We start from the raw sequence: 16579 nt of genomic DNA on the forward strand, positions 1-16579 counted from the left end.
AATTGATGCTTTTGAACTGTGGTGTTGGAGAAGACTCTTAAGAGTCCCTTGGACTACAAGGAGAGCCAACCAGTCCATCCTAAAGGAGATCAGTCCTGGGTGTTCTTTGGAAGGACTGATGTTGAAGCTGAAACTCCAATACTTTGGCCACCTGATGCAAAGAGCTGACTCATTGGAAAAGACCCTGATGCTGGGAAGGATTAGGGGCAGGAGGAGAAGGGGATGACAGAGGATGAGATGGCTGGATGGCATCACCGACTGATGGACATGAGTTTGGGTAAACTCTGGGAGTTGGTGATGGACAGGGAGGCCTGGCGTGCTGTGATTCATGGGGTCGGAAAGAGTCGGACACGACTGAGTGACTGAACTGAACTGATGGGGCATAAAAGAACACATGTACAACAAGCGGAAACAATCACAAAAAACAGCACAGTTCTTCAAGAAAAAAACTTTCTAGGGAGAAAATAAAGGAATAGGAAACATGCAGAGCAAAAGAAAATTTAGATAAATTTACCAGACAAATGCAAGGTGTGTGCATGTTTGGACCTGCTTTTAAAAAGTTAATAACACATTATGAGACAGGAAAAATTAGGTTCGCTCTCCTACTGTTGATATCTGTAAAGTTAAAATAATAATAGTACAAAGTTCTTAGTGTTATGGTAAAGATTAAATATGACAATATAGGTAGAGCACTTAGCACAGGGCTTGATGTATAGCATAATTTCAATTATTGATATACTTGGGTATTCATTGAATTCCTGATACAGCTGTTATCAGTATTAGTTAGAATGATGTAACATGCACATCCTACTCTGTATGTGCTTACGGTGGGTGCACACAAGCCCACATACACACTCTGCAACGTATGGAGTCTCAGTGTGTGCCAACACTGAGCTGGAAGACTTTAAACTACCCCTTCCATTCCTCATTCTCATGTAGCCCTTGAAAGGTCACCTTTGATAAGAGATGCAGGAAAATAACATTGTGGGAGTCTGAAAGAAAAGCCAAGGCAAGGGTTAGGAGAGGGAGGCAAAGAGCATTTTAAGGCAGTTAAATATACCACTAAGTGTCTTCTGAGAATTAGGTTGTTCCATGCCTTCCATCTTTGAGGAAAGATAAACACAATCTTTCAGCACCCACAGGGCAAGACCTTGGAGACAATCTGTGCTTTTCAGCCAGCTGGATCTTGTTTGGACAAGAGGCAGAACACATCTGGTCATTAATAGTGATAATGGCTCTTTGGTTAAAAGCCATCATTTAGACATAGGAAATGTTGCATCTGACCACTATTGTGAGTTAAGTCACTGCATCCTACAAATTTTCATTTCAATTTTTCAAACATTTATTTGGTTTGAGAAAGAGGATGCAAAGGTGAAAGAAATACAGTTTACATTTTCAACAAATACACAATCTTGTTTGCATCACAGGAAAATAACTCTAAGACACGGAGGATAATATATTCTAAGAGAGTTATAAATCTCATGGGCCTCTAGGAGATTAAAGTGAAGTAAGGTATCAGATGAGAACAAGTTTTTATCTGGTTGAGAATACTGTAAAAGTCCTTGTGAAAAAAATGGGGTTTGAAAGAGGCTCCTAAGGAAAGAAGAGAGATGAGAAAGTGGTGGAGTAGGGGAAGCTATGTGGGAATAAAGAAGAGAGGACATTTCAGGAGGGCTGGAGGGTTGCCACATGAAATACAGGATGCCCAGTTAAGTGTGAATTTCAAGTCAAGAACTAGTAGTTTCAGTATAAGTATGATCTATAAAAAATTTGGGATCTATGTGAATTTGAAATGCACTAGATGTGTTTAGAGAAATAAGTTGTTTTATAAAAGTTTAGGCTTCATAAAGAAAGGAAATGTTTGAAAGACATTTTGGTCATATGCAGAGGGTCTCAGCTTCCAGACAGTAGAATGAAAACTTAATTTTATGGGGACTGCAGAGATATTTTTGGTTCATTTTTATCTTTTTTTTTTAATGTGGGATTGATATGATCTGACATGCACGGTAGGAAGAATATGATGAAAATGATGAGAACAAGTAAAATTAAAATAGGAAATTGGCCAGGGTGTAACAGAGAGTGGAGCTGTTAACTGAGGTGATGGAAGTGGTTTGGACATGGCAATGATCTAGATAGAGAGGAAGCAACAGATTGGATCTTGGCATAAAAGAAGTCGAGAGTCAAAGATGCCTACACATCTGTGTCTATTGACTATGAGGCTGATGTCTTTTGTTAGTAGTTGGGTAAGGATGAAGAGCTGATTTTAGGGAAAACAGATAATGCAAAATAGGGGTCATGTCAGTAATAACTGCCAGGGCAAGCCTCCACATACAGACGCTTGGCAAACAATTAAAAATATTTTTCTAATCTCAATGATTTCATATTATAGGTATTTAAGCTGTTAAATGCAACCAGTTGCTCAAAATTCAAGGAACGCCTCTAGTTCACAACCAGAGACAAAAAATATTGATAGAACACCAAAAAGACAGAAGAACAAGAATAATGAAAAAATTTGTGCTTGGAAATTCTGAAGTCAAGGTCAATCAATACTCTTAAAAATCATCCAGAGAGGTCAAGACTATAGACTGAGAATGAGCAATAGTTCTGGTAATTTTTGACAGAGATGTTTTAAGAACAGAACATGGGTGGCAGCCATGCCTTTGGAGACTACAGAATAGATGGAGGTTGAGGAAATAGAGGAAACCAAAGCTATTCGAGGAGTCGTGCTTGAAGAGAAAAGAGACGTGAAGGCGCCAGCAGGGGAAGATTTAATAAAGAAGAGAGCAAAATCTGAAGAGCATCCAACAATAAGATTAAATGTGGAGGTGGAGAGATTAGCCTTAGAAAGAAGAGAGAAACTTCGTCAGAATTAAATGAAAGAAAGGGAGGACAGACAGAATTTTAAGGATTTGATGCGTGACATTGAGGCAGCTGATGTTTCGTCTCCACTTTGAGTACGAAAGGAAGTGACATTATATGCCTTGAGAGGAGCAGGGTGCAGGGCTCATTGCTCATGGACATAAATCCCATCGCCTGCCACATCTTACAGCACATCACAGACGTCCATCCTTTATATGGATTCCTGGCAAAGTGGAAGAGGAAGTAATAATGATTGCAGGGTTATTTTTTGGTATGACACATTTTGTTGCAGCAAGGGAAATCTGAGCTTAAGAAGCACAACAGAATGTAGTTTTCTTCTCTGTGCTGAATGCTTGTTGCACAGTAGCACCAGACCTCTTCAGACACCACTCTCTTATTTTAGAGTTTTTACAGAACTGTGTACCATCTCTGGTGTGTAAAATATGATTTGACATGGTTCACAAAAATAGCAAACAGCTAACTCTATTCTTGTGTCTTTATATAAACTAAGTTATAGCATCTCACATTGAGTTTGAATATAACAAAATGTGGATTCCATTTAATGATATGGTCTTATGACTTTGGAATTCCTGATTAAAGGGCCTTTCAAGTACATTCAGAAAATCCCACTGACACCATACTTGCTTAAAAAAAAACCCAGTGATACGTGGTCTCAATTCATGATGACTATAGCTGGACTTCGGAGAAGGCAATGGCACCCCACTCCAGTACTCTTGCCTGGGAAACCCCATGGATGGAGGAGCCTGGTAGGCTGCAGTCCATGGGGTCACGAAGAGTCGGACATGACTGAGCAACTTCACTTTCACTTTTCACTTTCATGCACTAGAGGAGGAAATGGCAACCCACTCCAGTATTCTTGCCTGGAGAATCCTAGGGATGGAGGAGCCTGGTGGGCTGCCGTCTCTGGGGTGGCACAGAGTCGGACATGACTGACGCGACTTAAGAGCAGCAGCAGCAGCATAGCTGGACTTATGGATAAGGCAAGAAGTTTCAATCTCCTGATTCTTTTCTAGAATCGGTATGGTCATAACTATGTCAATACCTATGTCATACTATACGGATTTTCTGGTGCATGGGCTTAGGAAGTGACAGTGGCAATTATTCCTGAAAAGGCAACTACAAAGAGAAAAGTGAAGATTGTCCTGTCTAAGCCTAGGAAATGTTATATCAGAGGATTGAAAATGAATAAGCCATGATATAGAATCACAGAAGCAATGAAATTGAGATTTGAAAGAGAATTTAGGGATGATTTTGTTCAATCCCTGTCTCTTTAAGGCTGAGTAATCTGAAACTCATAGAGGAAATAGCTTATTGAAGGGTACAAACTAGTCAGGCCCCACGTGTCTTTGACTCAAAGTCCCAGGTGCCTCCACTCTGCCACAGTGAAAAATTTCTACCCAGTTTCTGGATAATTATTCCCAGGGACAGAATAATAGGTATACTGTACATACTAGGCACTCAGTGATTGCTTTCTTAATTGAACAACTGTATCTCTGTCACTGACACACGCAGGAGTTAGAGAAACACCCTTACTGTACAGCTTTTCCACTAAGGCTTATAACATCGTAAGGCTATATCAGGCAATAACTTTAAAGAAATATAGCTTAGTATTTACATATATTAACATATTCATTATTTCATAAAAACGTCCCAATAATGAATCAGATGTTATTAGCCCATTGTTGCACCTGATAAAACTAAGTAAGGCTCAGTTTATAACTTAGGGTCAAGCAGTCAGAGAATGAACCCAACTTTGATCCTCTGACTCCAGATTGCCATGTTTTCCTTGTTATACCTTATGGTTTCTCCAGGACATTTATACCCTCCAGGGAAAAGAAAACCTAATCTGTGAGGGAAGAGATAGAAAGACAGAGGAGGGGGAAAATATTAGAACTCATGTGAGGCTTTTACGGAGAAAACTGATGCCAGAAAGAGATCAGAGACCAGGTAATAGATGAAGGATTTGTGTTTTCTTTGTGAGATCTGTTGCTGGGCTCCTAGCTACAAAGTCATGGATTGGCTCCAAAGAGGAGAAAGCAACGCTATGCAACTTGGAAGAAGGTATTGACTTTAAGTGTATCTGAAAGACAGTGGGGTGAGAAAAGCACACCATTCTTATGGGAATCAAGATCTGGACTTTAATCCTAATTCTATCATTTGTTGTCCCTTAGATCAGGCGCTTTCCCCTTTTGGGCCTCAGTTTTCTTAATTTAAAATGAGGTTCAAATGTTCAACTTCATGGTTCTCAATTATTTTTCTTCTTTTGCAGCATTGCCATTGGTAGAGACTGCCAATAATTTAGAAAAAATTTGAAAGTGAGACTCTGTAAACCAAGAATGCCAACCACATTCTTACTTGCAAAAAATCTAGTTGCTTTTTTAAAAAAAAAAAAAAAACTTTTTATATATGGTTGAAAAATCACATACAGTGAATATACACATTGTGACCCATTGGCCTACTAAGTTGGGTCATGGGTTATACAATTATTCTCCCAGAAAACTTTATAAGGATAATTCATCACTTAGTATCTTAGTTATATAGGATGGAAGCTACATAGGTAATAGAAAAATCACAACTGATTTCCATTGTATGACCATCACTAATGACTACCACTGGGCTCTTGCATTAGTAGATTTTGTCTGTAGTAATATCAATATATTCAAGAGACTTGTTAGTTTATGTCATCATTTTTTCTTAGAGGATTTTAGGTCAGAGATTTTTAACTGGAGTTGACAGTTCCTTGGTTACTGAAAAGCCTTTGACTGTGTGGATCACAATAAACTGTGGAAAATTCTGAAAGAGATGGGAATACCAGACCACCAGACCTGCCTCTTGAGAAACCTGTATGCAGGTCAGGAAGCAACAGTTAGAACTGGACATGGAACAACAGACTGGTTCGAAATAGGAGAAGGAGTACGTCAAGGCTGTGTATTGTCACCCTGCTTATTTAACATATACAGAGTACATCATGAGAAACGCTGGGCTGGAAGAAGCACAAGCTGGAATCAAGATCGCTGGGAGAAATATCAATAACCTCACATATGCAGATGACACCACCCTTATGGCAGAAAGTGAAGAAGAACTAAAAAGCCTCTTGATGAAAGTGAAAGAGGAGAGTGAAAAAGTTGGCTTAAAGCTCAACATTCAGAAAACTAAGATCATGGCATCTGGCCCCATCACTTCATGGGAAATAGATGGGGAAACAGTGGAAACAGTGGCTTACTTTATTTTGGGGGGCTCCAGAATCACTGCAGATGGTGACTGCAGCCATGAAATTAAAAGACACTTACTCCTTGGAAGGAAAGTTATGACCAACCTAGACAGCATATTAAAAAGCAGAGACATTATTTTGCCAACAAAGGTCCATCTAGTCAAGGCTATAGTTTTTCCAGTAGTCATGGATGGATGTGAGAGTTGGAATATAAAGAAAGCTAAGCGCTGCAGAATTGATGCTTTTGAACTGTGGCGTTGGAGAAGACTCTTGAGAGTCCCTTGGATTGTGAGGAGATCCAACCAGTCCATCCTAAAGGAGATCATTCCTGGGGTGTTCATTGGAAGGACTGATGTTGAAGCTGAAACTCCAATACTTTGGCCACTTCATGTGAAGAGTTGACGCACTGGAAAAGGCCCTGATGCTGGGAAGGATTGGGGGCATGAGGAGAAGGGGACGACAGAGGATGAGATGGCTGGATGGCATCACCAACTCGATGACATGAGTTTGGGTAAACTCTGGGAGTTGGTGATGGACAAGGAGGCCTGGCGTGCTGCGATTCATGGGGTCGCAAAGAGTCGGACACGACCGAGCGATTGAACTGAACTGAACTGAACTGGGTACTGAAAGGGTGGGAAAATTCCAAAGATCATTTTGCCCAGATCAACTGATACTATGTCACTGTGCAAAAGAAGACCAAAGCTATCAACTAAATAACTAACCATTAGGTTAAGTTCAAGTGTTTTATCACAGATGTATTCTTTTCACTTGCATATGTTTTCAGATATCAGATACACGTTAATTGTAGACTTTTGGCCCTTAACTACAGTTTTAGCTTGGCATTGATGCTATATAAAAGGATTTTAGGGGGCTTATGACCACTCTAAAACAATAGGAGAATTTTATCAGCTTCTCAAAGGGATCACAAAAGGTGACAACAAAGGTTAAAGAACCACCACACTTCATATCCTACAATAATATGTTACAATTCAGATATTTTTTGGTAAAACTGGAAGCTTATTTGAATTGTAGCCTAAAAGTTTTAGTAAACTTTTAACTACATGAAGGTTAGTAATAGACCTCTATCAGTGTACAATACCTCTTTTATACTTGATTCTTAAAAAAATAAACAAACACAGTGTTATGAAAAATATTGCTGAGAAAAATTAAAGATAAATAAATAAAGATATATTCGTGGATTAAAAAGCTTCATAATTTTAAATTGTCAATTCTCTCTGCAATGATGTAGAGATTCAATACAATCTCAATTATAATTCCAGCAGACTTTTTTGGATAGAAATCGAGAAGTTGATCCTAGAAGTTATATAGTGAGATGCAAAGGTATTAGCATTCCCAAAACAATCTTAAACAGTCAGTATAAAATTGAAAGACTTATATGACTTCATGACTTAGCTTATAGATATGATAATTAAATAGTGTGATATGGTAATTAAATAATGTGATACTGTCTAAGGATGGACAAAGAGAACAAAGGAACAGAATAGGACCTAAAAATCGACCCCACTCATCCTGTCAAATGTACCAACACAATCTAATGCGAACAGCAAAGACTTTTCAATATGTAGGACTAGAATAACTGGATAGCCATATGGAAAACAGATGAAAATCAACCCTTACCTCATAAGAGAACAATTAACTTAAAGTGGATCATATATATGAAAAAAAAAGTGAAAACACATAAATTTAAGGAAATGAAATCACTATGAATCTTCTCAGAGTCACCAACAAAATATTTTCCAATTTATTCAGAATATTGTTTCCCAATTCATAATAATTTCATAATCAAGTAGCTACACAGAATACCCAGAAAACACTGAGGCTGGATAGACCTGAGATAATCAAGCAACAGCCTAAAAAGGATGTAACCAAGAATAAACTAGATGTGAAATGTGTCTAACAAAAACATATTCCTATTACTATGTTTATTATTTAAACATAAGGACAAATCATTTACCTTTGATGGACAAAGTTGTCTATCTTTAGCTCAAATAGTTCTAAAGAGATTTTTCTGAACTTTAATATAATTTGATTATCAAGATTAGAGAGTCCACATATTTACCTGTTTCCAAAAGCAAAAGTTAAACAAGGACATGCACAACAGCAATAAAATATGAAACACAAAGCTCTTTACCGGAGTCCGTAGAGAACGGTTCCATCAGGATGCAGGCGGATCATGCGATTTTTCACTGTAACCCCATGCACAAAGGATTTCTTGTCATTCAGAAAGTAGGTGTCTGGTACCCAGAGTTGATCAGCGACCCTGTTGTCTAGTGTGAGGTTTAGTGGGATTCCAGAATAAGATAGCCTTTTGTCTTTCCAAGACTGCTGGAAATACATGGTGAGAGTATAATCCTGTAAAAGAAAGGAAACAAAAAAAAAAAAAAGAAGAATTTTACCATCATCATCATCATCATCATTATTTTCAGCTAAAAGCCTTTTTGTTAAGAATCTGATAGTATGTGGTACTGTGGATGCCCAGACACTCAGCATTCTGCACATCTGCTATGAGGTTACATTTGAATATATTGTGAGTTGCACCTCCAAGTATAAGACAACCAACAGGTTAGAAGTACTAGAGCATGCAGAAGCATTTGTACCAATATAGAGTAAATCCATTTAATTGAATTTTAACGTTTGAAGTTAAGGTCATGAAATCATGGAGAAGGCCGTAAAGGGAAGTTGTACTTAGAGATTTATGTTCACAGATATCTACCCCTGGACATTGTATTTATAGTACTATTTTGAAGGAGTATGTTTGTTAACCATCATGGTCAACAAAAGAGTCAGAAATGCAGTACTTGGATGCAATCTCAAAAACGACAGAATGATCTCTGTTCGCTTTCAAGGCAAACCATTCAATATCACGGTAATCCAAGTCTATGCCCCGACCAGTAACGCCGAAGAAGCTGAAGTTGAACGATTCTATGAAGACCTACAAGACCTTCTAGAACTAACACCCAAAAAAGATGTCCTTTTCATTATAGGGGACTGGAATGCAAAAGTAGGAAGTCAAGAAACACCTGGTGTAACAGGCAGGTTTGGCCTTGGAGTACAGAATGAAGCAGGGCAAAGGCTAATAGAGTTTTGCCACAAGAACGCACTGGTAATAGCAAACACCCTATTCCAACAACACAAGAGAGGACTCTACACGTGGACATCAACAGATGGTCAACACCAAAATCAGATTGATTATATTCTTTGCAGCAAAAGATGGAGAAGTTCTATACAGTCAGCAAAAACAAGACCGGGAGCAGACTGTGGCTCAGATCATGAACTGCTTATTGCCAAATTCAGACTTAAATTGAAGAAAGTAGGGAAAACCACTAGACCATTCAGATATGACCTAGATCAAATCCCTTATGAGTATACAGTGGAAGTGACAAATAGATTTAAGGGACTAGACCTGATAGACAGAATGCCTGATGAACTATGGACAGAGGTTCGTGACATTGTACAGGAGACAGGGATCAAGAAAATCCCCATGGAAAAGAAATGCAAAAAAGCAAAATGGCTGTCTGAGGAGGCCTTACAGATAGCTGGGAAGAGAAGAGAAGTGAAAAGCAAAGGAGAAAAGGAAAGATATTCTCATCTGAATGCAGAGTTCCAAAGAATAGCAAGGAGAGATAAGAAAGCCTTCCTCAGCGATCAGTGCAAACAAATAGAGGAAAACAACAGATTGGGAAAGACTAGAGACCTCTACAAGAAAATTAGAGATACCAAAAGAACATTTCATGCAAAGATAGGCTCGATAAAGGACAGAAATGGTATGGACCTAACAGAAGCAGAAGATATTAAGAAGAGGTGGCAAGAATACACAGAAGAACTGTACAAAAAAGATCTTCACGACCCAGATAATCACGATGGTGTGATCACTCACCTAGAGCCAGACATCATGGAATGTGAAGTCAAATGGGCCTTAGAAAGCATCACTACGAACAAAGCTAGTGGAGGTGATGGAATTCCAGTTGAGCTATTTCAAATCCTCAAAGGTGATGCTGTGAAAGTGCTGCACTCGATATGCCAGCAAATTTGGAAAACTCAGCAGTGGCCACAGGACTGGAAGAGGTCAGTCTTCGTTCCAATCCCAAAGAAAGGCAATGCCAAAGAATGCTCAAACTACCGCACAATTGCACTCATCTCACATGCTAGTAAAGTAATGCTCAAAATTCTCCAAGCCAGGCTTCAGCAATACGTGAACCGTGAACTTCCAGATGTTCAAGCTGGTTTTAGAAAAGGCAGAGGAACCAGAGATCAAATTGCCAATATCCGCTGGATCATCGAAAAAGCAAGAGAGTTCCAGAAAAACATCTATTTCTGCTTTATTGACTATGCCAAAGCCTTTGACTGTGTGGATCACAATAAACTGTGGAAAATTCTGAAAGAGATGGGAATACCAGACCATCTGACCTGTCTCTTGAGAAACCTGTATGCAGGTCAGGAAGCAACAGCTAGAAGTGGACATGGAACAACAGACTGGTTCCAAATAGGAAAAGGAGTACGTCAAGGCTGTATATTGTCACCCTGCTTATTTAACTTATATGCAGAGTACATCATGAGAAACGCTGGGTTGGAAGAAGCACAAGCTGGAATCAAGATTGCCGGGAGAAATATCAATAACCTCAGATATGCGGATGACACCACCCTTATGGCAGAAAGTGAAGAAGAACTAAAGAGCCTCTTGATGAAGGTGAAGGAGGAGAGTGAAAAAGTTGGCTTAAAGCTCAACGTTCAGAAAACTAAGATCATGGCATCTGGTCCCATCACTCCATGGGAAATAGATGGGGAAACAGTGGAAACAGTGTCAGACTTTACTTTTTTGGGCTCCAGAATCACTGCTGATGGTGACTGCAGCCATGAAATTAAAAGACGCTTACTACTTGGAAGGAAGGTTATGGCCAACCTAGATACCATGTTTAAAAGCAGAGACATTACTTTGCCAACAAAAGTCCGTCTAGTCAAGACTATGGTTTTTCCAGTGGTCATGTATGGATGTGAGAGTTGGACGGTGAAGAAAGCTGAGCACCGCAGAATTGATGCTTTTGAACTGTGGTGTTGGAGAAGACTCTTGAGAGTTTCTTGGACTGAAAGGAGATCCAATCAATCCATCCTAAAAGAGATCAATCCTGGATGTTCATTGGAAGGTCTGATGTTGAAGCTGAAGCTCCAATACTTTGGCCACCTCATGCGAAGGGTTGACTCATTGGAAAAGACCCTAATGCTGGGTAGGATTGGGGGCGGGAGGAGAAGGGGACGACAGAGGATGAGATGGTTGGATGGCATCACCGACTCGATGAACATGGGTTTGGGTAGACTCCGGGAGTTGGTGATGGACAGAGAGGCCTGGCGTGCTGCAATTCATGGGGTCGCAGAGAGTCGGACACGACTGAGCGACTGAACTGAACTGAACTGAACTGATGTTTGTTAAATAATAACTAAAAATGGGTGCATTTAAAAGGAAAAGATGTGCTCTAAACTGCAAATACCTTCTGAATGAATAGCGTTGTTTGCCTTATAAAGGTTATCAGTTTCCATTATCTGGGTTTTTCTAGCAAATTATGACTTGTCTATCAGTCGTAAAAAGTAGTTTATGTAGAACATGTGTATGGAGATACTCATTTGGCCTGAGAACGGACATGAGTGGTGTGTGTGCTTGCTCAGTTGCTTCAGTCTTGTCTGACTCTTCACCACCCTAAGAACTGTAGCCCATCAGGCTCCTCTGTCCATGGGATTCTCCAAGCAAGAATACTGGAGTGGGTTGCCATTCCCTTCTCCAGGGCATATTCCCAACCCTGGGGATGGAACTCATGTCCCCTGCATTGTAGGCAGACTCTTTACCATCTGAGCCACCAGGGAAATTGTCCATTAAAAGAATAAGAGGTCACAGTAACATCATAAAGGCTTAAGTTGTGGGTTCCAATATCATTAAAAAAGATGGTTCACTTCTTTTAAAGGACGTTTATCTGTCAATAGCTTTAGCTGAACGCATTAGCGACAATTAAGAAAACACAACATAACTCCTGCACAACTCTGTATACTGCCATTGTTATATATATATATATAAATATATACACACACACACATGTACACACACAACTCTTTGAGAAACCAGCTGAGCCACAAGGGAAGCCCAGGAAATTAAAAGACGCTTGCTCCTTGGAAGAAAAGTTACGACCAATCTAGACAGCATATTAAAAAGCAGAGACATTACTTTGCCAACAAAGGTCCGTATAGTCAAGGCTATGGTTTTTCCAGTAGTCATGTATGGATGTGACAGTTGGATGGTGAAGAAAGCTGAGCACTGAAGAATTGATGCTTTTGAACTGTGGTGTTGGAGAAAACTCTTGGGAGTCCCTTGGACTACAAGAAGATCCAACCAGTCCATCCTAAAGGAGATCATTCCTGAGTGTTCACTGGAAGGACTGATGGTGAAGCTGAAACTCCAATATTTTGGCCACCTGATGTGAAGAGCTGACTGATTTGAAAAGACCCTGATGCTGGGAAAGATTGAGGGGAGGAGGAGAAGGGGACGACAGAGGATGAGATGGTTGGATGGCATCACCAATGCGATGGACATGAGTTTGAGTAGGCTCCGGGAGTTGGTGATGGACAGGGAAGCCAGGCATGCTGCAGTCCATGGGGTCACAAAGAGTCGGACACGACTGAGCGACTGAACTGATTTGAGAAACATTGACTCTGCTCAGGCTTTCCTGGTGGCTTGAATGGTAGAGGCTCTGCCTGCAATGCGGGAGACCTGGGTTTGATCCCCGGGTCGGAAAGATCCCTGGAGAAGGAAATGGCAATCCACTCCAGTACTGTTGTCTGGAAATTTCCATGGATGGAGGAGCATGGTAGGCTACAGTCCATGGGATTGCAAAGAGTCGGACACGACTGAGCAACTTCACTGGTTCACTGACTCTGCTCGTGTCTTACATCTGGGTAAACTGTACTTCATCTAGATCCCTATATGGATATTAATGCATTTCTGAAACATCCTAAATGATATTGTCTTCAATATTTATTCTGGACAATGAGTTCCAATGTCTTTTAACCACTATATTCAAGAATGTTTACATTGTTTACTCAGAAACAAACTTACAATAATTTAATTCTTTCTTATTCAATGACAAGGACATTTGCTCTTCACTATTAACTATACAATATCCCTTTTATAGGTCTGAAACTTCCTTCCACCTTACCTTCACTTAACAGAAAAAGGGAACCCACAGGGTTATGTACACTTCTCTTCTCAATTGCTAACATTCTCATTTGCATCCTCTTCAAGTTGTAAACATCATACCTTTTTGGAGTACAATGGATTGGACAGATTCTGAGCCTTAGATTCTAAAACATCTTTATGCCAAAATCTACCACTTGTAGAGCTATGTAACCATGAGCTACTAACTTAACCCATTGTTATCTCCAATGTCTCACTTCTGAAATAAAAATAATAGCATTTTACTGGCTTATTGAAAACATTGCTTAGGAAAATTAGTGTGCAGGTATTTTAGAAACTAGCATGCTAAACAAATATATTATCTTCAAAATTGTTCACTGCTGTTTAAAGATTAATATCATACTTCCAAACTACTTGGAACGTACATATTTATTTTCATAGGCATTACTATTTTTAAAGAGATGTTTATAAAAGAACTTGTAGGCAGAAGGACCCCAGTAACCATGAAAATAAGCACTTGTCTGTGTTGTAAGTCTTGTTTGGGTCTTGTTTGTAATTCAGCCAATGTAATAAAATCAATAACTATCTCAAGATACATTATTATAAACATTGTCACTGGGATCAGCATGACCAGCAATGGGTTACATGTTTCACTCCTCATGCTGAATACTCATTAACCTCCAGCTCTCTTGAGTGTCACAGAGGATTTCCTCACAATGAGACTATGAGGCAAAATCCTTACACTACATTCTCCTCATTAAAAGAAGTTTTAATGTGTGATGAAGAAAAACTTATTGTAAAGCACAAATGATTATAATGACAAATAATATTCTATTAACTAATGTTATAATTAAAATACTCTTGTGGTAAGTAAACAATGGAGAGTGGAAGGAGAAAATAACATCAACTTGAGTAACCTCTGCATAAATTAAGTGTGTGTGTGTGTGTGTGTGTGTGTGTGTGTACTTTTCCCTTTCCCTTTCTGGAAACTCTTTTGTTTCCTATAAAAAAAGAACTATACACATGTACTGAGATCTTTGCTCTATACAACTCACTCTGTTTTCAATAAATATTGACTAAACATCACACGTTTCCCAATTAAAGCAGTAATTTACTCTATTTGCAATAAGAAATCATTCAGTGGAAATTTATGTTGTTGTTGTTCAGGTGCTCAGTAGTATCTGACTCTTTGTGACCCCATGGACTGCAGCACTCCAGGCTTCCCTGTCCTTCACTATCTCCCAGTTTGCTCAAACTCATGTCCATTGAGTCAGTGATGCCATCCAACCATCTCATATTCTGTAGCCCCCTTATCCTCCTGCCCTCAATCTTTCCCAGAATCAGGGTCTTTTTCAATGAGTCCGCTCTTTGCATCAGGTGGCCAAAGTATTGGAGCTTCAGCTCCAGCATCAGTCCCTCCAGTGAATATTCAGAGTTGATTTCCTTCAGGATTGACTGGTTTGATCTTGCAGTCCAAGAGACACACATGAGTCTTCTCAGCACCACAGTTGGGAAGCATCAATTCTTCAGTGCTCAGTGCTTCAGCTTCAGTGTTCTTCTTTCTGGTCCATGGATGCTAGTGTATTACTCTAGGAAATAGGTGAAGCAAAACAAATACCTTTTAGAACTTTTCTTCTTATGCATTTCTAGGGTTATCATCTTAATCTGGGACCTGCTGCTGCTGCTGCTGCTGAATCGCTTCAGTTGTGTCTGACTCTGTGCGACCCCATAGACAGCAGCCCACCAGGCTCCACCATCCCTGGGATTCTCCAGGCAAGGACACTGGAGTGGGTTGCCATTTCCTTCTCCAATGCATGAAAGGGAAAAGTGAAAGTGAAGTCTGTCAGTCATGTCCGACTCTTAGTGACCCCATGGACTGCAGCCTACCAGGCTCCTCCATCCACGGGATTTTCCAGGCAAGAGTACTGGAGTGGGGTGCCATTCCTTCTCCCATCTAGGACCTGATTCTATGATAAATGGAAATATGGACCCATGAGTTTGATAACCTTCAAAAACCTTTTTGAAACTAATGATAATTGTGATGATAATGATGCACAATATGGAAAGACTTAAAACAGAGTAACATCTCCTTCCTATGCATGTTTTACCACAAGCATGATAATAATTTCCTTCTAGAAAATGCTATATCCTCTGTGGTTTCCATAGAGCTTCATATCTATTATTACATTTCATTCTCACCACCTCATGAGATAGGCAATTTATGTTTACATCTCTAGGAAACTACTTACTGAATTTTAAATAAATTATTTTTTTCCATCTGCATTTTAATATAAATATTAACAGTCATATCTGCATATAATAAAGCCTAAGATATCCTTTGGTGTATTCTATTTTTTAGATGGAAAAGAAGGCTTAAAATTTCTGTTTTTTTTTCCTCTGATACAAAAACAGATTTTCTACTAATTCTTCATTAGGTCAAAGTGCAAGCACTCCAGGGAGGATGGAAAGTTTTCAGAAAGAAATGAAAGGTTTTGATACTTTGGCCAAGAACTCTAAAATCATTTTTCTTCCAGGTGTATGATATGTGTTCAACTACCTTTCTCAAGTGTGCAAGCTACTCCTTGACAGAGAGTGTGACATATTTAGAAACCATGGGCCATGGGAGATTCTTTGACACTGAAGCAAATTAATGGGATTAACTGGTATGAGATTTCTAACGAAATTGGTCAGGCTAATTCAGGCATGAGAGAATTTGATTCACTGAAGAAAAGCAGGATAAACAATATCAAGTCAATAATTTCCAAAACCTATCCTTTTTAAATATAAAAATGCTTAAAGAAATAAGAAAATATTTCTAATAAATGAAAGCAGTCCTTTTGGAGAATAAAGGTAATATTCTTTTATGTACTTATTTTTATTGAAGTACAGTTGATTCACAATTTAGTTTCAGGTTTACAGCATATGATTCAAAATTTTTATAGATTATGCTCCATTTATGGAGAAGGCAATGGCAACCCACTCCAGTACTCTAGCCTGGAAAATCCCATGGATGGAGGAGCCTGGTAGGCTGCAGTCCATGGGGTCGCGGAGAGTCAGACATGACTTAGCGACTTCACTTTCACTTTTCCCTTTCACGCATTGGAGAAGGAAATGGCAACCCACTCCAATGTTCTTGTCTGGAGAATCTCAGGGACGGCGGAGCCTGGTGGACTGCTGTCTATGGGGTCGCACAGAGTCGGACACGACTAAAGCGACTTAGCAGCAGCAGCATACTCCATTTAAGGTTATTACAAAATATTTGTGATATTCCCTGTGCTGAACAATATATCCTT

General features: G+C 39.4%; 1 protein-coding gene across 7 annotated transcripts in view; it reads right to left on the reverse strand.

The window, feature by feature from the left end:
• Positions 1–16579, reverse strand: part of GABRB1 (gamma-aminobutyric acid type A receptor subunit beta1) — a 438781-nt gene that overhangs the window by 241411 nt on the left and 180791 nt on the right. For all 7 annotated transcript variants that reach the window (XM_081590734.1, XM_081590754.1, XM_081590759.1 and 4 more), the window contains one exon: positions 8244–8464. In XM_081590734.1, the coding sequence (XP_081446860.1) occupies positions 8244–8464 (221 nt within the window). The remainder of the gene's footprint in view (positions 1–8243; positions 8465–16579) is intronic.

This window comes from Giraffa tippelskirchi, chromosome 1 (assembly GCF_054371585.1).
Source record: "Giraffa tippelskirchi isolate mGirTip1 chromosome 1, T2T-mGirTip1v1.2.pri, whole genome shotgun sequence".
Classification (NCBI taxonomy): domain Eukaryota; kingdom Metazoa; phylum Chordata; class Mammalia; order Artiodactyla; family Giraffidae; genus Giraffa; species Giraffa tippelskirchi.